This window comes from Gymnogyps californianus, chromosome 1 (assembly GCF_018139145.2).
Source record: "Gymnogyps californianus isolate 813 chromosome 1, ASM1813914v2, whole genome shotgun sequence".
Lineage (NCBI taxonomy): Eukaryota > Metazoa > Chordata > Aves > Accipitriformes > Cathartidae > Gymnogyps > Gymnogyps californianus.
In genome coordinates, this window is record NC_059471.1 from 23951646 (window position 1) to 23975584 (window position 23939).

Here is a 23939-nt window from a genome sequence, read left to right on the forward strand (position 1 = left end):
CTTGTCAGTCTGTGTCTTCTGATTTGGAAAAGGCACAACTGTGGCACTTACAGATTTACAACTTTTAGTTCAGAATCAGCTCTACGGTGGAGGTAGCACTCTGATTCAGACCTCACTACATGATATATTCAAGCACTTTTTATCAGAGAGTACACGGGGGGGAAAAAAAGGGCTGCCTTCTCACATCCTGCCTACAGTAAACCAGCCCATCTGCAAAGGAGCTGCCTGGATGGATTTTTGGCTGTATACCTGCGAGAGCGCTGTTCTAGAAATTCATTGTGGTGCTGATGACAAATCTGATTTTGACCTTGATGTTTTTCATGGCTGGCTATTGCCATTTATTCTTCTTCCAGCATTGTTTTTTGCTTTAAATAATTATTCCTTTCCTGGCAATGTATCAATGAGAGCGATTGTGTCTTGTCTGCGTTCCTTTTGCAAAGCTAAACAGCTGCTCTTCTCCATGTGAGCCCCTTCATGCTCAGAGCAAAGCATGTTACCTTCCGAGCAGATTATGCAGCTCTAAGTGTGCTGTGCTTTAAAGTCCGCCAGCATTCAGTCTCGGAGTGGTGGAGCTTACAGTCTAAGTATAGATCTAAGACAGCGTGTGGACAGAGCAAGAGAGAGAATAAGGTTAACAGGATTATAAGGCTGATGAAGCTTGCAGCATGCTTAGTTTTGCACTGCTATGCACAAACACAGTGTGGTTGTTTACGAGGGAGATGCTGAAGCTGCACAGCGCAGGAGAACACGGTGGAGCCATGGGGCTCATGAAGGAGAGCGAATGCTGGGAGAGGAGTGTAAAGAAGTAGGCCTGGTCTTTTTTAATGTAGGGACTGGAAGAGTAGCCTGTTGGGGCTCGGGTGCCTCCAGCTTGCGTCTTCTGGAGAGAGGCTGAAGAAACCCTCAGGAGATGTTTCTCCCTGGACATGGGTCTATGTTACTCTTTTATGGAAATGACTGTCTAAAGGGGCTTCTGTAATGCCCAAGGCAGGGTTTGGGCTAGCTGCAATCTTGTCCCCAAATTTCCAGTTTAGACATAGGGCAAGTAGGCAGGATGTTAAAATAACCCATTGCATATGCTGGGAAACCCACCATGGAAGTACCTGGCGAGGAGGTATCTCCCCTTTCCTCTTTAGAAAAGTGAGCTTTGGTCCTGGTGACTGGTCCTGCTGCAGAACCTTTCAAAGCAAACGCCAGAGATGGAGAGCTGAAGAGTAGGAGAGCCCCGAATTATTTTATATCCCTCTGTTAGTGGACTGTGTGTTCAACCTCTTTGGCTTAGAGAGAGGATGGCCCATAGTTTTTATGTATGAAATATGCATTTGAGCCTTTAAACAGTGTTTTACAGTTCTTCCATACTGTAACTTTACCTTTTGTGTAGGTATTTTTCTGCGTCTATCTTCGCTGGCTTGCTCTTTCTATTGGTGCAGCAGAGCAAGAGATTTAAGTAATGGGGAAAGCTGTGAGAAAGAAGTTGTGCATTTGAATTTTCTGAGATAGCATTTTAAACTATTTCAGTGAGTATCCACCTCTTTTTTTTCTTCCCTCTGCCTTCAAGCCTTGCTTTGCCATGGGAAGATGAGATTTTTAAACGCTTTGTGCCGCAGCACCATAACTGTTACCATTAACCGGCATTATCTCCAGCCAAACCTGTAGCGGTTCCTGGGCTACCTAACCAAACATCTTCTCAGGGGCGAGCAGTGAAAATGCTATCATTTGGTGGTGGAATCATACTATTTTCGAAGTTTTTGTCCAAAGTTTTTCTGATGATGTTCAGACCATTTCAGCTGAGACTCATTTCTCCTCCCCTAGGGCATCCTTCCAAGCAGATGGGGGAAATGTCTGTTTGCAGAGGGGAAGCTCGTGCAGGGGAATGAACCAAATCTTCAAAATAAAACACCCAGCCCGGCCCTTGCACCTCCCCTCCCGCCCCCGCCGCAGCGCAAATCCCAAGCCTAGTGGGCGGATCGCCTTCTCCCACTCCCGAGCGAGAACGCGGGTGGGGCTCACCGTGGGCGATGCCCCCCACGCCGTGCGGTGCTGTACCGCCCGGTACCGCCTCATGAACGCAGGCGGGTTTTAAGGGAGGAATCGGGAAAACTGACGCTCCGCCTTGACACAGGAAGGGGGGGGAAGGGGAAAAAAATAAGCGTATTGTGTTTCCGCCCGGTTTCGAACCGGGGACCTTTCGCGTGTTAGGCGAACGTGATAACCACTACACTACGGAAACCCCCACTGAACAAAACACTCCTACAGCCCCTCTTGACCGGGCACAAGGAGCATTGCGGCGCCGAACGACGCCGCAGCCCCGTGACCGGCGGTAGCAGTCGGGGGGGGGGGCTCCTGTCGGCGGAGGGCGAGCCGCTGGGCCTGAAGGCGGGTCTCAGGCAGCTCCAAGCGGCAAAATGGCGGCGTAGGCCGGATCCAGCCGCCGCGAAACCGGCCCCGCAGGGGAGGAAAAAGGCCCCGGCACCGCAAAAGATTGCGCCCCGTCCCTGGGTGGGCTCGAACCACCAACCTTTCGGTTAACAGCCGAACGCGCTAACCGATTGCGCCACAGAGACGCGCTGAAACTCCTGTCTGCCGCGGCCACTGCTGATCCCCGCGGCGGCCGGGGGCGGCCCGGGTGGGGAGGCCGCGGCTGCGCGTCCCCGCGGGAAGCGGCGGGTTCTGCCCACGCACCCGCGGAGGTCCCTGTGCGACCCGCGCTGCGAAACGGCTCCGCGCTGAGAGAGTGTCCCGGCAGTTTCGCTTTGTATTCCTGCTGCTTCTCCTACCGCGCCTTGAGGGGGGGGGGGGGGGGGGGGGGGGTGCGTTGGAGTTTTTAATCGCCAGCTTTGGTGTCTATTTGCTTATTTTATCTGAAGAAGATTCCTTTGCTTTTTTCCCCTGTTGTTTCTGTGGCCTTTCCCATAGGAGCAAGGGAGAGGGAAACAGTAGACAAGCAGAAAAAAACAGGTTTTAAAGTTATGTCTATTGGCAGGACAACGGCGGGTGGAAGGAAGCCTGACAGCTTCTTTCGGAGACAGACCAGCTGGCCAGCAAAAGCTCTGTGAGTGTATGTCAAGGATAAGGAAGACAAAAATGAGCATTGGCCTACTACTTAGTACATGGCCAAAGTATCCAACGTCTTTTCTTCCTGTAATTGCAATACTAAAAGGACTAGTTATGACCAGAGGCTCGAGGAACAGAAGACAAAATTCATGCCACACCATTTAAAGACCTGGGATAATTATTTGCAGGAGTTAATGGAAAGTGGAAGCACTGACAGAAATGAGTCAGGGCAAAAGAAACATCTCAAAGGGGAGCGGAAGGGAAATTGCTGCCCAGGCAGCCTCGCTTCAGCTCTAAAAAATCTATAAAATGAATTATTACACAATCAATTTGCAGCCACCTAAAAGGTAGTAAGGTGATAACGACAGCAAACGTCGTCGTGAAAACCAAATCATGCTAAAGTAGTGTAATTTGCCTTCAGGAATCCCAGGTCCCAGAGACTGAGGGGAAGGCTGGAGCAAGGAAGACATTCCCTTGGTGGATGAGGATCAGGTCAGGGAATACTTAAGCAACCTGCACATACGTAAGTCCTTGGGCCCTGATAGGATGTACCCACAAGTGCTGAGGGAGCTGGCAGATGTCATTGCAAGGCCACTCTCCATCATCTTTGATCGATCATGGCAACTGGGAGAAGTGCCCAAGGACTGGAGGAAAGCACGTGTCACCCCCATCTTCAAGAAGGGCAAGAAGAATGACCTAGGGAACTATAGGCTGGTCAGCCTCACCTCAATCCTTGGGAAGGTGGTGGAGCAGCTAATGCTGGAAACCGTCTCCAGACACATCAAGGACAAAGAAATCATCAGGAGTCGTCAGCATGGCTTCACCAAGGGGAAGACATGCTTGACCAACTCAATAAACTTCCATGATGAAGTGATAGGCCTGGTAGATGAGGGGAAAGCAGTGGATATTGTCTACCTGGACTTCAGTAAGGCTTGTGACACTGTGTCCCGTAAGATCCTCACAGAGAAGCTGTTCATGTACGGGCTGGATGAGCAAACAGGTGGATTGAAAACTGGCTGAATGGCCAGGACCAGAGGGTGACGATCAGTGACACAAAGTCTAGTTTGAGGCCAGTAACTAGTGGTGTACCCCAGGGATCAGTACTGGGGCCAGTCCTGTTCAACATCTTCATTAACGATCTGGATGATGGGGCAGAGCGTACCCTCAGCAAGTTTGCAGACACCACCGAACTCAGAGGAGTAGCTCATATGCCAGAGGGTCGTGCTGCCATCCAGAGAGACTTCAACAGGCTGGAGAAATGGGCTGACAGGAACCTCATGAAGTTCAACAAGGAGAAGTGCAAAGTCCTGCACCTGGGGAGGAACAGCCCCATGCACCGATATATGCTGGGAGCTGCCTAGCTGGAAAGCAGCTTGGCCGAAAAGGACCTGGGGTCCTGATGGACAACATGTTGAACATGAGCCAGCAATGTGCCTTTGCAGCAAAGGCGGCAAATGGTATCCTGGGCTGCGTTAGAAGTGTTGCCAGCAGGTCAAGGGAGGTGATCCTTCTCCTCTACTCAGCAACTGGTCAGGCCATACCTGGAGTACTGGTCCAGTTCTGGGGTCCCCATCACAAGAGAGACAGGGACATACTGGAGGAAGTCCAATGAAGGGCCACAAAGATGATGAAGGGACTGGAGCATCTCTCCTATGAGGAAAGGCTGAGAGAGCTGGGACTGTTCAGCCTGGAGAAGAGAAGGCTCAGGGGGAACTCATCAATGTGTATAAATACCTGGAGGGAGGGTGCAAAGAGGATGGAGTCAGGCTCTCTTCAGTGGTGCCCAGTGACAGGACCAGAGGCAATGGGCACAAACTGAAACACAGGAGGTTTGCCCTGAACATCAGGAGACACTTTTTCGCTGTGAGGGTGACCGAGCACTGACACGGGTTGCCCAGGGAAGTGGTGGAGTCTCCATCTTTGGGTAAGTTCAAAAGCCGTCTGGACATGGTCCTAGGCAACCGGCTGTAGGTGGCCCTGCTTGAGCAGGGGAGTTGGACCAGATGACCTCCAGAGGTGCCTTCGAACCTGTGCCCTTCTGTGATTCTGTGAATTTCCTCCTGTGACAGGGTGGCTGGTTGCTGGGGCTGTCGGGAGGCCACCACGGTGACACCACGTGGTATCACAGTGGCTGCTGAGAAGCGGCTTCTTGGGAGCAGGGGAGGGAGAGACGACAGAGAGGAAATCCCCATGAGGTGGCTCTGCCACTCATTGGGCACTGCTCAAACCCTAGTAATCAATAGCTTTCTGGGAAATCTGGGGGGCTTTTCCAAAAAGGCCTCGGAAGGGGCTGTCCTGGGCCCTGCTCCATTCTCAGGTCTCCCAATGGCAGAGAAAATACCAAATCTGCAGATGTGCCCAGGCTGGAGGCGGGTTTCCAGCATCCCAGTGGAGGGGCTCGGATTCGAACTGGTCTGGCTACATTGCAGCAACGCGCCGGGCTCAACCCACTGAAATTTCATAAAGATAAACCCAAACAACCGCTCTGGGGAAGGCGAGCCTTGGTGCACAAACTCCATTACACGGGGCTCACTGGCGAGGCAGGAGTGCTGCAGAAATGGACCCGAGGGTGAAGTGCAGCCGCAGGGGTGTCAGCGGTGCGACGCTCGTACAAAAAGGCAAATTTTACTCGGGAGAGCAGTGGGTGAGCCGCGGAGGGTGAGGAGGAGGCTGCGCCGGGGGCCCAGAGGGACTATGGGCTCTGTCTTCAAGTGCTGTGTTTTAGGCTGAATTTGGACAAATGGAGTATGGAGACAGTAATGAAAAGGATGAAGTTTGGGAAATGTGGAGAAGGAGGGGTTTTCGAGGCGGCACTCTGACTGCTCCCACGGTTTAATTCTCTTGGCCGTGCAAAAAGAAGACGGCATTTAAAAAACTGCAGCTTTGCCCTTTTCTTTGTGTTGCACTTCATGTTTCCAGCTCTGTTCATGCTCTCCTTTGGGGTTTTGTCAAGCTTCAGAAAGGATGCAATGCTGAAGAAGACTGACGTGACGGCAGGTAGTCACACACACGTATGTATATGTACTATATATTTGGTGGTTCTGTGGTGCTTTAAGTTTGTAAAGCACAGTGCTAATATTAACCAACCAGTCCAAGGGGCTTGTGTCCCATTGCATTTATGATAAAGCATAACGGCTGTGTGTCACCTGACATTTACGTATAGGAACTTCACAGAAGCAGCTTTTATTTTATTAGGATACACACTTTCATTGGAGTCCTTGCAGCCGAGTGCTGAGCAGAGTGCATGAGAGGAGAGGAGGAATGAACATCCCAAAAGATATTTATAGATCTGTGTTCCCAGTCCTTTCCTCTTCAGTATGAAAGCAATTCTACGAAAGGATTATTTTGACTGGCTGTTCAAGATTTCCAGAGGAGGAGATTAATGTGCGGGAAGCCTCGCAGAGCAACTGGCTTTGCACGTTTTCATGAGCTTCATGGCTGACTGTGTCAAGGTTGTCTTCCTCAGACAGGAAGATGTGGATGTCAAATAGCAATGCGGCAAGCGGAAGGGCTGGGGTCTGACGGCAGCTGCTGAAGCGCAGGATCACCTGTGCCTGGAGAGCACCGACCACAACTGGGGGTTACAGCGGATGCAGGCACTGTTCCCCAAGGTGTCCACCCCTCCCCCCTTTCTTTTTTTTTTGCCTACTTGAGAATATCCCCTGTTTCAAATGGCCAAGTGGGATATGATGGAGGTGTTTTGCACCAATCTTTCTACCAGGTGGACAGTGTTTTCAGGTGGTGCCAACTTTGCCTGACCCAGACAGTGATCCTGTGTGTATTCCACAAAAGAAGAGGAGGCGAGAGCTGCCCAGATGTTTAGGTCTCAGGGAGAGGGAACAATTTAAAGTGTAGATATGACAGAAGCTGTTTGCAGAGTCATTTTGGCTCCACCTTAGCCCTCCCTTGCCAAGGCAATTCCCCAAATTGCAATAAAATTGCCAGAGCCTCCTTTCATCCTGCAGCTATTCCAGCACCAAGGGGTATGAAAAGATAATATTCCCTCCCCAAGCGGTTTCTGCTCTGTCCAACTATATTTACAACAGTGTTGCTCTGCCGCAGTAAAGGGACAGTACTTCTTCTTCAGTGTCTCTCATACCCTCTTGATTTCCTCTGCTTTGCCTTAAACAGAGCCCTCCGAGTAATGCTGCACTTTAAAAAAGCCAAAACCCCTGCAGTTCTTAATTTAAGGCAGCCATACCAAACAGATTCTCAATGGCAAAGCTTTTTTCTCCCTGCACACCCAGAAATGAGCTTAGCAAGCCCTGGAGTTGATGTCATGGGGTTTTTTTTTGGAGGGAGGAGGGTGAAGCCCTGTTTTGCTCCACGCGTATGTGAGGGATGACTTTGAAGCGAGCCTCAGCAAGAGGAAGTAACAGGCTGAGTTTCCAGTGAAGCGCCCATGCCGCTGGCAGGTCCTGCGGTGCCGAGCGGTGCCAGGGGACAGGCGGCAATCGGAAGAGGCAGAGCGGAAGAGCAAAGTGGGTATGAGGATGCGGTGAGAGGCGCTGAGCGGCAGGAAAGCAAAGAGGTGGGAAACAAAGAACGGGACGAGGAGAAAGCGAAGGCATCGGCAGCCCAGCCCTCGCAACCTGGCCTGCACATGGGGGTATTTTTAATTTTTTTTGGCATTATGGCAACTTCAGACCTTAGCAGCCTGATTCCTACCCCCTTTAATATGAGACTCCTGCCAAACTGAAGCCACCTTTGGGAAGTCTTTGAAAGCAGGGAAGTGTGTGCATTTTCATGGCAAGATGGAGGAGACCTCAGAGCAGGTTCATCTGCTTTTACTGCCCCTTGTAAAAGCAAGCCTCAAGCTGCCTGGTAGGTTTACACCACTGTAGAACAGGCAGAAGAAAGAGAAGGATCAGTGCCTGCTGTGGGAGGACAGCTGGGAGTCGTCCTGCTGTGGATGCCCCGAGGACCTGTGCTGTCTCCTTCGCCCTCTCCTGTCAGCAGCTCCCTCCTGCCTGCCCGTGTCCATGCCCAGGTCCTTTCTTCTTGGTCACAGCACTGGTCTCCACCTGGACAATATTCCTCTTTTGACTTAATTCTGTAACCACTTTTAGGTGATGGCTTTTCCTCTGCAGCAGATTAGTAGAAGCTTAGCATTAAATACCATCCTTAAATACCAGCTATGATCCTGTGCTCAGCAGACCACAAAACATAAACTTTGATGCTTAAGTAAGAAAAGGCCATTTTGAGGGGAAAAAGAGAACTTCAGTCCTAATAAAAGCATTTGGCCTGATAAAAGGCCAAATCTTGACCTAGATACTATTTAAGGCCTTGCTGCTCACACAGTTGTGTCTGCGTGGACTATAGGGAAAGTATCCTAGAAAGACAGCCGCCTTCTATTAAGTTAACAGAACATCACAACTCACAATGTTAATCACCTACCTCTCAGCCAGCGTGTTTCTATATATTTGCTTGTACCCAAAGTACCTGAGAGTTTTCCATATCTAATAGTACAGATGATAATAATTTGCATGATAGAGAGAATGGATAAAAACACCGTTGTAGGTAAATGTGTCCCCATTGAACAAGATGGATTTCACAGCTTGGCACCTGCTGGGAAGTCCTACGAGGCTGTGTCCCATCCATAGAGAGGTAAACAGTTATCCAACCATGGTTTGGATGCTGGACGGCACTCAGACCTTCTGGATAGCATGTGGTGGAGTACAGACAGACAGACAGATGGGGCAAAAGTTGTCCAGGGCTCAGTCCAGTGAAAATGTTACTTTTATTACTGTTAAATCCCTACTAAAGGTAAGGATTTTTTCATAAGGCTTTTCCCCATCAGAATATGGGCAAAAGGGAGCAGAGCAGTTACAGTCGGCAAGTGATGTGTGCTTTGGATGAGGATGCTTTCCAGTGATCTAACAGAAGCTGTGGGACTTTCTGCAGCCATCCAACATGGCAGCCCGTGCTTCCCTGCCATCTCCGTCACGGGGATGAAGCTGAGGCGTGAACATGGTGCAGCAATTATGTTCAGCCATATCAGGCTTCGACTGCTAAAATTGGGGGGCAACTGTGAGGTCCAAGCCTGTAAAATGCTGAATGCTGGCAGCTGTCACTGTCTTCCAGGGATTTATTTGTAGGGGGAAGGATGCAGGATCCATCCCTGGTAATGAAAGACATATTTCTGTGCCCACCCACGATGCCCACAGCATTTGTGCACTGCCCGTTCAAATATGCCAGATGGATCAGGAGCTTTTACTTGTGACCTGGAGACCTGGGGTCTCCTCACTGGCGAGGCTGATGGAGATGTGACCAGGGATGGCACATGTCTGAGAGCAGCAGTGTTGTTGAGACCCGCCAACATTATTTCTCCTCCTAGCTACTTGTGGGGTGGTTGGGCACTTGCAACACTGGCTGGTCTCTTCCAGCCTTTCTGCTGTTCCACACAGCTAGCCAAATGCTCAGATATACTTTAGATATCAAGGTTGCTATTTTGGTCCTGTGCAGGAAGGGCAATAGATGTCTTTCCACATTGTATATCCTCTTAGATCACAGACATATCATCTCCTGTTTCTCTGGGCTTCATCTGTATATGATGAGTGAGTGGGTGAGCCTGCGGCTGTGTTGCTCTGACAGGCACCCGAGTGCAGGGTGCTGCCACTCTCCTGTGAAGCCATAGGAAGTGTTTCATGATTCAAGATAAGAAAGAACTTCATTTCCTCCTTCTGTGCTTGCAGGGCTGAGCTGCCGCCGAGGCTGCACCGTCCATCCTGACAGCTCGCTCACAAAATGGACCAGGAGACTCTGGGAAGCATTGTCCTGCTCGCCATTGTCACCTTGATAAGTGTTGTCCAGAACGGTAAGATAAAAATAAGCATTTATTTAAGGGCTAAAAGGGAGCTGAGAAAAGTTCAGGATGATGTATGCTGATCTGATCTTTGGATAGATAATCTCTGGTTATAAGTGCGTGTGTGCTTAGGCATGGCTTTGGCTTTAGAAATGATCTTCTAAGTATATAATTTTGCATGCTGTTTTTGCATCTTGGCAGTCACATGGTCCTACTCTTGTGATATTCTAGAGGGATTTTGTCACACATATGTCAGCTAATAAAAGGAATAATATGCTGGGGTTTCCTGTGACAATATGCATTTAGATTTGATGACTGGGACCTCCTTTCCTGGCTAAAGTTTCTAATGTGGGCAGCTCTTCAGCCAGAGCCCTGCCACCATGGGCAGGGGCCGGGGCCCCGGGGGGCTGCGATGGGTCAGACCTTGCACGGAGCTGGGCAAAGGGGGCAAAACTGCACTGACTCATCGGAGGAATCTGTTCGGGTTGTTGGTGGGCAGGCAGCTCTCCTGCTTTCCTGCATCTCCAGGTCCTACAGTTCAACTAATCTCAATTAACTGCGGTCCCAAGAATACTGCGCATTTCCTGCAATGGAGAAGTTTCCTTTTTTAGCTCTTATTCAGACCTCTGTAGTCCCTACTATTCTTCAGAATTTTTAAAATAAAACAACAAGTTTCTCTATTGTGCAAATCTGGTTTTAACTTCATCATTGTCTCTTACAAACACTTAATCATTTTAGCAGGAAATTCTGCCCAGAATACAGAGAAGGGAGTGAGCTTTGCCCCAGCTGCACTGAGATTGCCCAGGTTCAAGGAGAGTCAGCAGTGGGATGGGGGGCTGACGCAAGTGCCAGAAATCTTCTGTGAAGGCTTCTTGGGACGAATGGGAGATTCCCACTGAGCGCAAACCCCATGTTCGGTCCTAGGAAATGGACTATTCTTGGGCTGTTGCAGAGAGGGGAAGTGGTGGGAGCCTCAGCATAAGCCTGGCTGCCGGAGAGTGAAAAAAAGAGATGCAGACTGGTTTAGTTTTGACATAGGCCCTAAATGCCACATTGTTTAACCCAATGCTGTTTTCTGGTAAATGCAGAGTGTGATGTCACCAGGATACGGCACATTGAGATCAGAGCACATACCGCACTTAGAAAAATGTGTCAAATATACATTTCTTGCTATTTAACCAGATGTCTTTATATACAGTTTTTTCCTCTCACTCTGAAACTCGGGCATTTGCCTTCCAGCCTGACACGCACTTTCACCTCATGGAAATCTGTCTCCGAGATTATTGACCCAACTGCTGCAAACGGGCAGTGCGGTGCTTGGCAGAGGACTTAGCGTGCGAAGCACGAGTGGCACACAGCCCTAAACCATGATTTCAGACCTTGCGTCATCTGATTTCCTCCTCCCAAGCTTTCTGTCTAGAAAGACCCGACTGATTTGCAGTCCTGCAACGAATGCAATACTTAAGGCAGTAGATATGCTTGTCAAGGGATATCAGTTGTACTGAACTCTTGCTATGGTTCTGGTTCAGCAAAGCACTTGAGCATCTGCTTGACTGTCTTTAAGTATGTGAAGTCAGTATCATGTCAATTCAGGTTTATATGCTTTTCTGTATCTGGTGCAGGATTAGAAAACAGCTTAGGTGAATGCTGTTATTCCCGAAGCTGGAGATGGGCTGTGGTGCTGCCCCAGTCTCACATCTGTTTGCTGTCACCTTGTTCGTGTTGGGAATCTCCATATCCCACAGAACGATTCATGTGGCCGGATGCTGCTGAGTCATACAGGTAGCTTTAGGTTTTGTTCTTGCATCAGAGAGATGTTGCAATTTAGCAGCTTTCAGGGCAAATCAGTGGTCATCGCTGAGCAGATCAGGACAGAGGAAGCAAAGTGAAGTCAACGGAAAGAACGGGCAACCTGCACGTTTACCAGCACTCGCTAGGTTGGAGCTTCAGAGCGCAGTTTCTGTTGACATGAACTTGTGAAACAACCAGGCTTGGATTGGACCCTTGTACGTTAACTTGACCAGAGTGGGACTGCAGTGGTTCAGGCTCAGGGCAGCCTGTGCAGCCCTGGAGCCTCAGGGCATCATCTCCTGGTGCAGCTGAGCTGAATTAAACCTCTCAGCTCCAGCCCTGCTCTGCTCACTCGTCTCATGCTGGCTTGTAAAACCACCCTCTTGCCTTGGGTTTCAGAGTAAAGAGCAGGAAATATAACCACGGTGTTGCAAGCTGCTTCATGCTGTAGTTTCCCATTTCCCTGATGCCAGGTTAACAGGAGCCCAATGTTGCTGAGATGTGAGCGCAGACCCGTGGCGAGGTCCACCCCTGGATGTGATCTGTCAGCTCTGCTTCGGTCCTTTGCAGAGCTTCAGCCCAGCTGAGCCTCAGGCAGCCGTGACCCACCTCTTGGGCTGCCTTCTGGGGAGATTCTGGGAGCCTGCAGGGTGTGTGAGGTTGACAGGGCTAAGGAGCCACAGAACTGGGGAGCCATTTCCAGGGTGAAAATCTCACTGGAAGCAGGAGGCTCTACCTCTCCATATGACGGTGAGATGCTGGGTTCCCTTCCGATTCACTGCCCTCACCTTGGGGGTCCACGTGGTCCTGAGGAAATATAGCCGCTGCAGTGGCTTGGAGATGATCAACCCAGGCGTTTTCTCTAGTGAAGAGGTGGACATCTCATGTGAGGTGGTTGTCTAAGCTCTTTCTTGAGTCAATGGCGAAAGATCAGCACTTCAGTGGGGTGGTTTCTCTCATGCCAGTAGCTCTCTGAGGGATGGATTGACCTCTGGAGGTGCCTTTCCTCTGTTTCCCTCTGTCACCTGTTTACAGAAGGAAAACATCCATCTGCCCAACACTTCTCCATGTCTCTGAAGTGAGGTGAGACAAAGCCTGCTCCTCATCCATGGTGCAGGTGTACCTGATAACCCTACCTCTGTCCTTTGCCGTAAAGCTCAGTCCGTTGACCAAGGATCCATACACCACGTCGGAGATGGCAAGAGCTTCCAGGACAGATGCCTGGACCTCCACAGCCAGATCCTTCCCAGGAGACCCAGCACCCCCATGCCTGCCCAGCCCTGATCCCAGACACTGTGCACCAGGAGTGTCACCACCTGCACCTCCAAGTTCTTGTCCTCAGAGACCACCATCACATTGGACATGTCTGTGTTCAGCCTGATGGCTCTTGGCATCGTGGAGCCTCTCTGCAGTGGCACACTGGCGTTTGGGAAGTGGCAGCACCTGCGGCAGCAGAGAGGGAGATATATATAGCTTACTCTTGGCTTTCTCTGAAGCTGTGGCATCTTCTAGTGATTTCACGTACATGCTAAAAGGAAGGGAGGAGGTATGTTACATATCCCAGTGTGCCCATGCAGTCCCAGGCCTGCAGGAAGTGGTTTCCCATCACAGCAGCTTTGCACTGTACAAAAAATTGCCGTCCAACCTAGTCCTCTTCAACTAGGTCCTCTTACACCCCAGAGGCAGGTTAATAACCCCATGCCAAAGGCTGGGGTGGCGTGCAGATGGAGGTGCTGGGAGATCCTGGTGGCTGTGCTGTCTGCTCTGGGTCCCCCAGGGCCAGGTCCTCCAGGAGCCGGCCAGTGCACCGCACTGGTGGCAGTGGGAGAGTCTGCAGCCTGGCTCAGAGTGGGGACACTGGCTTAAAGCACTGCAGGTTTTTCTGGAGAAAGGCTGTATGTACCCAGGGACTCACTCAGTATTGGAAGGCAAAAAACTCGGTAGCTTTTAGTGAAGGCAATGGAAGTACAAAAGACCTACTTACAGCATCAGTGAGGGAAAAAAAGAGGTAACTTCAGATTCTAGGGATGAAATCCTGCAGCTTATCAAGTTACACTTCTATTGTTATAATAATGTCTTTCGTGATGGGTTATCTTTTATATATATATCTTTGGCTAATATTCTAAACCATAGCGTGATTTGGGTACACTGAGATGGGATGCACGACAATACAAAGCTTGCAGCTTGTAGCCTGTCAGGGCTCTGTCTGGTGTATTGAGACACATGATTGATGGTCTCTGGTTTAGTGTCATCAGATAAAACGTGTTTGTCAAGCGCATGATACATTAGCTTGAGGTGCTGCATTCTTGCAGCAGCTAACACCCTGACACAACACTGTTGCTTAAAAGGAGGATACACGCAAGATGGACACATGGAGATCAGCCATCAGGACCAGGTTTTCAATGGGCCTTTCTGGAAGATGAACCGGCCCTGCAGGATGTCGCTGGTTTGGCAAAAGGGTATAACTAAAAGAGAAGAGACTCCCTTGTCTCCCTGCTCTGTTAGAGAGCGAGATTTGGGGTTGGCAGCTCTGACTGGAAAGCTTTTTTCTGACTGGAGGCTCAAAGGACCGAGTCAGGGCTGTACTTCTGCAGCAGGCAGAGGTGCAGGCTGCCGGAAGTGCAGTGCGGGGATGAAGCAGGGCTCAGAGGTGACAGCTGCTGTCACATATGAACACATGGGGATGTCTGAGGTCACATCGCACTGCGCCCTTGCACAGAGGGTTTGGTTATGCCTCGATGACAGAGCGAGCACACTGGCCACATCCTGCACTTCCACGCACCCACGTCCTCTCCTGCCGTCCAGCCTGGATGCTTGCGAGAACAGAGCTGAGCCCACAAAACCTAGCTCCTGCAATATCTCCAAATTACATCTCAGATCAAACACTTTGTGGTTTTTTAACAGCTTTTTTTGCTAGCAAACTGGAGCATGAAAGCAAACACTGCAACGGCAAGGGGTTCCAGCGGCCAGGATCCTCCGCCTTTGACCGTGTCTACACTGCCAAGTAAGTAAGCAAGCCCTGAGGAGCCAGTGGGGGCAGAGCGGGGCTCGCCTCTCTCTTCGTTAGGGTTTAATCCAAACTCTTTTACGGTCCAGACTTTGCTCTGCAGTCCCATTGCTGTGTGCATTGCAGCGGCATTTAGACCCGCGGTTCTTCAGTATGTTTGCTGGTGAACCCAGCTCCTTTCTGGACACCGGGTGTCGTATTTATATTAGACTTGCAGCCCTTATGTGTATTATGTCCCTTCATTTGGGACCCCATTCACTCAGCAGTAGCTAGTGCTGGAAGTGTGATACATGCACAGCCGGTGTCCCGAGGGCACTGTGGCTCAAAAGGAAAGAGCCAGCGGAGAGACGCCGACTTGCTGAGGAGCAGGTCAGTGGCAGAGCTCGTACAAACCCCTGTGCCTCTGTCCCCAGGCAGCTCCCTCGGCACACGGCTCTCTGCTTCTTTGCCACGTCGGTACCTCTTGTCTTTGACATCCCTTCAGAGAGAGCAGAGGGAAAATTAATTCCAACCCAGAAGAGAAAAGAACATAAAATATTTTTTATTACCCATGAAGTACTGCTTGAAACTGGATGGGACATCCAAGTGCTGCCCTTCACAGGTGTGCAACCTGTGCCCCGGGCAGAGTGCTTCCCTCTTGGAAAGCATTCCCGGCCAAAGGAGGCAGCTGGAAATCATTCCTGTTCCCCTGCAAGGAGAGATGTTAACTGTCAGACTCTCCTATTTGCTGTGGGATTTTCCTTTTGTTGGTTTCATGCAGCTTTCAATGCCACTAACTTGATTAATGTGACTTACTTAATTACAATGATTTTCCAAGCCAATAAAGCGCACAGTGTCTATTATACACGTGCCTTGATCAAACAGGTTAGAGGAGGAAAGCAGCTTTCACAGGTGCAGGCATGTGCGCAGGGTGGTTTGTTTTCCTCACCAGGCAGGACAAAGGCATCCTTTATCCGAGTGAGGAAACAGGGAAGCAGACCTGCGGGCGAGGCAGCCGCTGTGTTCGGGCACGGAGACGCCAGCCAGCCCCCAGCAGCTGCCTGCTGCAGGCGGGTTGGGGGCCTCCCACCGCTCTGGGGTAAAAGCCCACCCGCAGTGGCATTAGTGCAGCCCAAATTCACACCCCACCATCCTTTCCTGGTGAAACATGTTGATTTTGTTTCTATTTCCCCGTGTTCTGATTTGTCTCGTATAAATTCCTTTCTAGCCAGAACTGCGGACACACGTACCCTACGTTTCTCGCTGTGCTTTGGTGCGCTGGCCTTCTCTGCAGCCAAGGTAACACTCATTTATTTTGTTTCCCTTCAACCTTACGCCACTTCCATCAAGGGATCACAAGTGCTTTGGGGTTACACTTCCAGGGACCAAATCCTCCTGCGGCAGGGGAACCTGTCTCACCTGGCTGACCTGCAGCTACGCATGCTATTTAAGTAGCAGCACACTCCTGGCACAGTTTATGCCAACAGACATGTTCCCAGACATGATTCAGGACAGTCTGGGCCAGGGGCATTTCCCATACAGGCATTACAGACAAGATCCCTCTGTTTTGGGTAGAGGGTTTAGTACTTGAATGCTGGATGCCACATTATTCACCCTTGGGACTGGAAATGGGCTCATTTGACTAAATTGCCAGAGCTGCCAGCCCTTCCCAGCACTGAGGGCAGCCCAGGAGTATTTATCTGCATTTCTAAATATGATCCCCTTCAATGCAATTTGAGTTTACCTAAAGTTGAGTACTTTCCTGGGGTCCGTGGCTATTCTTTCTGGAAAAGAGGAGTTTCCTGACCAGGAGAAGAGGGGCTTTTGCCTGCAGGTGTGGGGAAAGCTAGAATTAGGGGGAAAAGCCCCTTTTTATGTGCTCAGAAATGAGTATTGGACCGTAGTATAGTCCTCCACCTGCTCCTAGAGAAGTGCATCTATTGGCTGCCTTTTATTTCTGGCGAAGACAGTGCCTGAGCTGACACCCTCCTTCCTGAGCCCGGCATGACCCACACTGGGTTTCCCATGGGGACGAGTGTGTGCTCTGCAGTGGGCACAGCTGTGGGCAGGATTATACCCACAAAGCCTTCAGAAAAGCTGGAGCGAGGGCAAGATAAGAAGTGCTCTGTTTCCCGTGCAAAGGTCTCTGTCCCAGTTCCAACGCTCATCCCATAACCCAAGGCTGCACGTTCCCGTTTCCCGGTCCAGCGCAGGCAGCAGATGGGGACAGTAGGTACAGTGAGACCCGGACTGGTGTTTGTAACGCCTTGTTTTACCCTTTACCCAGCTCCTGCCGCCTTTGCCGGCCTGATGTACTTGTTTGTGAGGCAGAAGTACTTTGTGGGCTACCTCGGGGAAAGGACTCAGAGGTAAGGACTTGCAGAGCCTCTTTACAAAATCTGGGATGTGGCAGCAGCCCAGCCGGACGCTGCCACTTCCACAGGCACAGCCGCCGGCTCATGGTGCTGCCTATGACAGCTGCTTGCATGGGGTAGCGCAGGAAAGCCCCCCTCTTCTGGGTGCACGGGAGGAGCTGTGGGAGACGCGGGAGGTGCAGCGGCACTGGGGTCAAGGGAGCTGCAGGAACAGAGCAGCTGCTTCAGCAGCTCCTGCTCACAGCCTCTGCAAACGCACACGTTTGCGTGTTTGTGCCGCTATTTGCACAAGATCATCCTTTTATATTAATAAAGCTCATTACACACATGTGGAACGAGGTAGTCCCACAGCCTGTGACGGCTGAGAAGACATACAAGTCCCTCTGAACAGCCACTTTTGTAAGCAGCAGCCTACGCTGAGCACAGGAGGCCAAATCCAGACCCAAATAGATACTGAAAATGGCATTTAAGAGCTCGCAGCTGCCTTGCAATACAAGACAGAGCAGAAATTTGCCCCCTCAATCTCAGCCCCCGAGGTCTTTCAGCTGGTCTCAACAGCAGAGTCTGAAGTCTGAGGACTTCTCGCGTGAGGTGACGTACGTTACTGAATTGCTTTCCTCCCTTTCTGTCTCCTCAGCACTCCCGGTTACTTGTTTGGAAAGCGCATCATTTTGTTCCTGTTCCTCATGTCCGTGGCTGGAATACTCAACTACTATCTCATCTTCTTTTTCGGAAGTGACTTTGAAATGCACATAAAAACGATTACCAGCGCAATCTCTCCGCTGCTGCTCATCCCCTAGCTCCCTGCAGCACTGAGGGGGTCAGTATGCTTAATATATCGATACCCAGAAGGAGCCATAATTCAACTGTTTAAGAAATGAACCCGTAACCCTTTTAGATTGCTGTAAATTTCATGCTTGATGGTCTTTGTAGTTTGATTTAACCTTGCTTTTTCCTTCAGGAAAAAGATTTATCGTGAGCACTCAGCATGCCCAAGGAATGGTAACAACTTCCAGTTAATTCTTTAGAGATTTTTCCCTAAACTGCAGCTTGCAAGCTGAGTGCATGACTGGAAGGGACACTGTACGCTTGCTTCATAACTGCACTGTACTTAGCTTTTGTCCCCAAACCCAGGAGCCTCTCAGTGTTGTTCCTGACCAATGGCTCCCGCAGTTATCCTCACACACAGGCACAGCCTTTCGCCAGCATCCCGCATGCCCCTGCCCATGCAAAGGCATGGACCAGCCCCTTCACCTACCCTTTCCCTCCCACTTGTTGATGACCGAGCTCCTGCTGCTGCAGGAGGGTGGCAAATTGGCCCCTGTCTGGTCTTCCTTGATAAACATTCATGTATGTAACACTCCTGACACTGATCCCATTTACACTATAGTCTTTTTGTTCTCCCAGAGCTGTGGAAAGGGGTCTTGTGTAAATGAGGAGCTGGTGTATTGACGGTGGGGTTAGTTTTGTTTTGCTTGGCTTTGTTTAATAAAACAGCCTAAAAGGATGAAATCTGTTTGCTCCCATCTTCTTTGCCTGGTGCGTGATCCCAATGCTCCACAGCTCGGCAGCTGGCTGGTGAGTGGAGCAAGGGGAGCTGCACCGGGCTCTTTGTGCAAGCTGCTAATCGCCCTGGGCACGGCCTCGCAAGGACGTGAGTTTAACAACTCCCTCTCTATTAACAACAAGTTCAATTTTCTGCCTCTGTCACTAACGATGTGCCCCAAGTCCATGCCGAGGAGCGGTTTGATTAGAGAAGCAGACTGAGGTAGGCAAACAGGCCGGTGCAATCTTTTTAAACATTGCTACCCTATGAGTGCTTAAGCTCTTAAGCCTGTCTGATTACTGCATGCAGGACGGATAAAGCTGTATTTTATGACTTCTTTGGGAGAGACAGAGACTCCTTGCTATGTGAGAAGAGGGTTTGCAGAGCTGTTCGCAAAAGCAGGCGCAGAAAGCCACCTGCCTTTGTACCACACCAAGGTTGGTGGGTTTTGTTGCTGCCCGATGGGGCAGAGGCGCTTGTGCACGGTCGCTCTCCTCTGCACCTGACCATTTGTGCTGCCAAAATAACATACATCTTTCTTTTTCTTACCTTCTACAGGAATTTTAGACGTGAAAGATTAGTAATAAACATATTTATTGCATGATGATTAGCTAATAAATGTTCTCACTGGTTAGAATAGGTAATTAAAAAAATATAATCTAACGTCCTCACCTAAAGTTGCTGAGACACCTTATTCCCAGGTACAGCACTTACATTCCTTCCCTCCCCTCCTTCTCAAACAACCGTAACACACTCCAAACCCTGCTTCACACCATGCTTCTCTGCCACCCTCTCTCTCCATAATTCATCGGCAGTCGCTCATCCTTGGTGGTAACCCACCATCCCTCTGCCCCGTGGGGCCAGCCCACCAAGGGATGGCAGCACCTCAGGAGGAGAGGGGTAGCCCCTGCGGCCTGGAGTTACAGAGCTCTTCTGCATTGCTGGTATCAGCAAAGGCTCACGCTGCCACCACCATTACCCGGTTCAGAGGAGGAGATGCTTCACCAGCACCACAGTCCCTGCTCTGCAGCCAGTCTGGTCTCCCTGAGGTCTGACACTTCTTTATGGAGACCATCACTTGTGCGAAGTGGCTCTCCCAACCCTATGTGTCCACCTTGCAGGTCTCCCCAGCTGGATGAGTCTCCCCTTGTGCCCTTTTGTCCTCTATAGCAAGGAGCAGCTCACTTGATCTCCTTCTGATGTCTCCTGCTAGCATGAGAAGAGGCTCTCCACCATCCAGCTATAAATGGCAGAGGATTCAAATGTCTATTTTGGGTCAGATAATCTATCCCAGCACTCTCAGGCCTCTCTGTTGACTTGATGGTTGGTTGCTACACAGCTGTATTTGGGTAAGATCAGGTCATCTTCCGAGGGAACTAAGGCCCATCTTTTGCTGTAATCATTTATTTTGCAATAATATCTCCTACTTACTTCCTCAAAGCCTTTCTGATAACAAAAGAGATGAAAATGTAGGCAAAGTCTGTTTTCCATTTATCTATAAATGGAAATAGTGACAGTATCAGACAAACAGGTGGTACATAAATCGATCACTACGTAAATTCTCTGTGAATGTCACGCTGTGTTTTCCATGTTACAGGCAAGCCTTGTGGTTGCATTTGCCTTCCCACTCTTTCTACGAAAGGAAGGCAATGTCAGTGCTATTTGGGCTTCCCCCACTGTGTTAGACAACTCCAGTTTTTGTTTTCAGTAGTAAAACCACCCTGATCTGGGCAGTATAGTTGCCAGCATTTGCACACCAGCTACTCAGAAAGCCACAAACATAGGCTCATTCCAGGGGGGTTGGACTAGATGACCTTTAAAGGTCTCTTCTGATCCAAATCCTTCTGTGATTCTATGATTCTGTAGATCCACATGCAAAAATACATACGCTACTGTAAAAGATGTACGGGCGCATACTGGGGTCACATACACATGAACTCACTAAGACCTACTGAGCAGCATTGGATGTGGGGACATGACTGGTTGCAGAAGTGGCAGTCCCCTCTGATGGCTCCTGTTCAAGGCTGGCTTGCAAGCTCCAGGGGCCAGCACCCGTGTTTGGTGCCGCGCATGGCATGGCAGCTCCTGGCCTGGAGCCGGGGCTGTATGCAAACAGCTATTGCTTTCCCATCCTGCTGATTGCACCGGTGCTGCTAATTGTCCTGTTCGCCAAGTTGCCGGGCTGTGGGCTTTGCTCCACCAGCGGTGCCCTGGCTCCTTGTGACGGCATGCCACCACCATGCCGCGTGGCTCTTTGTGCATCGAAATCCCAGGTACACAGATTAGCATATTTTCTGTGTGTATATACGCATAGACACAGTATGTTTACTTACTATATCTGTGTGTATATATATATGTCTAGTAGGTGCTGAGTCATGTGAATGGTAGAGGCTTTTCAGGGAAGGCAGGGAAGCAGGTTGCTCAGGCACCAGCCCTCTCACAGCTTGCAGGCTGTGTACGCCAGAGACTGCAGAGACTGCTGGAAGCCAGGCTATCGCAGGATGCTTTTGATCTGCTGACAAAGGCCTGGAGTACATACAATATTCCTGCCACAGTAACTGCATCTGCTTCCGCACAGCACTACAACCCTCTAGTGGAAACTCGGCCCTATCGGCACGCCGGTGCTTCTGGCCGCAGGATGAGCCGTTCCTTTGAGGTTTGAAGCCTGACGGTGATGCAACGGCATCCGCATTTCTGAACAGATGTGTTGTTGCTATTGAATGCTATTTTTTATTATTCTGGCAGGTAGGAGCCCCGGTCCTGAAGCAGGAGCCCCATCCTACCCATCACAAAGCAAGCAGTCCTGCTTAGCACAGGGTCCAAGCAAGCAGGTAACATCTGAGTGGGATAAGAAATCTGTGCACACCACCCACAAGGGTTTCCTGCAGTATTTCCCAGATTTCCAGTTTCCCAGAACTTGCAAAATCACCCTGTGGAGTATCAGCTTAGTCTGAGTCACGTCTACGCCAAGTGAAGTTTCTAAATGAGTCTCTGAGGATCGGGAGAGCAGTTCTGTTGGCATGGAGCAAAGACTGGCCCTGGGCAGCTTCTTCAGCTCTCACCTGCTCTGAGATTACTTTCTTCTAGCAGAGCAGCTGGTTTAACATTCACAGAAACCTTTCAAATGCCCTGTCAGGGTGGGATGCTGCAAAGTATTGAGCACTGGCCCAAGTCAGTGATGTGCCTTTTGCAAACCGTGGTGGGAGCAGGATTAGGCCATGTGGGGAATGCTTGGAAATAGTCCACCCTTGATAAGTGAAAGGGCAGTACAGAATGAGAATAGTGGTAAAACCATTCCCTGGGTGATTTTAAATTGGTCTCATGTCCCAGCTGGAGTGAGCAGGGTGAGCATTCCCATGGAAAAACCCCTCAGTGAGCTGCAGAGCCCAGCAGCGCCTGCCTAGCATCCTTGCAGAGAACATGCTGACACCCGGGACCTTGGAGGCTGTGACGTCCCTTTGAGGCACCTGGGGGAGATGTACGAGCTTCACCATCCCTTTGGGTAATGAGGACTACTGTCCCCAGGGCTGTTGGGGAGGGTGCAGGACACCTCAGCTATGGCTCCTCTCAAGGCCGTTCAGTGCCTCGAGAGATTAGGATCGAGAAGCATCCTCTGCACCACTAACTGGCTGCAGCAGAGAAAGCTGCTTTTAGCAGCGCTGCCGTGAACGCCAGGAAAACACGTCCCATGGAGAGGAACAGCTCGAGCCGGTGCCCGAGCTCTGCCCCTCGGTGTACCTACCCCGGCAGAGGGAGGGCATCAGCACTGCTCCATCCATCCTGCCTGCCTGCCAGAGCGTCTCACTGCTCCCAGCCAGCACACAGAGACATGAAAGCTGGCAAAAGTGAGATTCCTGCCCCAAAGGACAAACAGCCTCCACAGCGAGCTGTTTTTCCCCTTTAGAGGAGAAATAAATAACTTTTCAATTTCAGCTGCGAGGATCTTCACACTGCGAGATGATTTCATCAGACAGACGAGCTTCCGGGGCTTCGTGCTGGCTGCCTACTGAGCTGCTTGGATGCCGTCCGCTGGGCGCTTCCCGCTCGTCCCCTGGGGAAGGGGACCAGACGCTAAAGGGCCAGCCGTGATGTGGGGGACGGGGAGCAAACAGGGTGTGTTTTTCACCTAAAAAAATAAAGGTGTGATGGCGTTGCAGTGGAGTTAAACTTGCAGTTACGGCAGTGCCGTTTCTGCCATGTGGGAACTGGCAGGGACTGCTTGCGTGCTGTGACCTCTTGCAAGGCCAGGGGATGCTTTGGAAGGCTTAGAAGAGGGGCTGCTGCCTGCTGCGCTGCTATTTGCCACCGCGTGTACAAGCATACAGCTGATTTATTGTTTCTGTGTTTTCCCAAGAGAGTGCCACCACTGCCTTCATCCCCAAACAATGTTTTCTGTGCTTTTGGCACAGCATTTCAGAGGGGGACAGTCTGACCCAGCAAGAGCCCCCTCAGTGCTCTGGGATTAAGCAGAGCAGCACGATGTCTCCTGGCCAGCTGCTTCATGCTTTTCGTTTGTACTGCAGCAAAGGAATTTCTTTTCAAAAGGCAGCACCAGCCTGCCCACTGTCCTCAGCAGACGGGAGGGGACGGTGCACATCCCTGCCAGCAGCTGTGGGGCCACAGTCTTGCTGGCTGCCGTGTCCCTGTACTCTCCCATCTCCATGGGGACCACGTACCTTTGCTGGTGGACAGATGCTGGTGGACAGATTTACTGCCTTCTCTCAGACTAGACAGCTTCAGCCATAAACCAAAGCAAGCAGTCATTTATCAGAGTTTAAGTTACAGCTCAGTCCTGAGCTATGTTTAACAATACTGTGGTTTTTTGGAGCGTATCTTGCTCCATGTGCCTTCAGCAGAGGCAGTGCTGAAGAGCAGAAAATAATGGTTTTCATGGCATAACCCCAGTGCTCAGCCCAGCTCTGACCTCATTCCCCAAATCCCATGTGCCCCCTCTCCCTGCTCCCATCAGGCATCCCAAGCATCCCTGTCAGTGCCAGCCCCACTCATTCATCCCTCTCTATGTTTGTTGTCCCCTCCACATCCCTCTGTCCGGTCAATATGCCTGTTGGTGGAGCTGCCTGGTGAGCCAGTGCAGGGATCTGATCTGGCTGAAAACAACCTTTTTTTTCCCCTTTATTGGCTTGTTTTTAACCCATCTCAGCTCCCTGATCCCCATTGCCGCAGGTGGGGACCCCAATAGAAATACTTGTGGAGCTTGCGGGGTTTCCCCTCTGCGCGGTGTAAATGCTGTGCTGATGTATTAGTCTTGAGGCACTCCTACGTGGGTGAGGTTTCCTTCCACTAATTCACACCGAGTTATCACAGAGTCACCCAGAGGCCAACCCCCCCCTTCTCTCACCTCACACTGTCCGTAGGATTGAC

The 23939-nt window shown here is 50.5% G+C and overlaps 1 protein-coding gene and 2 non-coding genes across 3 annotated transcripts; 1 reads left to right on the top strand and 2 right to left on the bottom strand.

Annotated features, from left to right (window-relative positions):
• Window positions 1-2157: 2157 nt before the first annotated feature.
• On the bottom strand, window positions 2158-2230 carry TRNAV-AAC (transfer RNA valine (anticodon AAC)). The gene has a single exon. It is a non-coding gene; the product is annotated as a tRNA-Val (tRNA).
• Window positions 2231-2490: 260 nt separating this feature from the next.
• TRNAN-GUU (transfer RNA asparagine (anticodon GUU)) lies at window positions 2491-2564 on the bottom strand. The gene has a single exon. It is a non-coding gene; the product is annotated as a tRNA-Asn (tRNA).
• Window positions 2565-3021: 457 nt separating this feature from the next.
• On the top strand, window positions 3022-18517 carry ALOX5AP (arachidonate 5-lipoxygenase activating protein). The gene is made up of 6 exons (XM_050912050.1): window positions 3022-3052; window positions 9750-9871; window positions 14555-14654; window positions 15865-15935; window positions 16924-17005; window positions 17649-18517. The coding sequence occupies exons 2-6, from the start codon at window positions 9802-9804 to the stop codon at window positions 17809-17811; spliced, it is 486 nt and encodes a 161-aa protein (XP_050768007.1). The 5' UTR covers window positions 3022-3052; window positions 9750-9801; the 3' UTR covers window positions 17812-18517.
• The last annotated feature ends 5422 nt before the right edge of the window (window positions 18518-23939 follow it).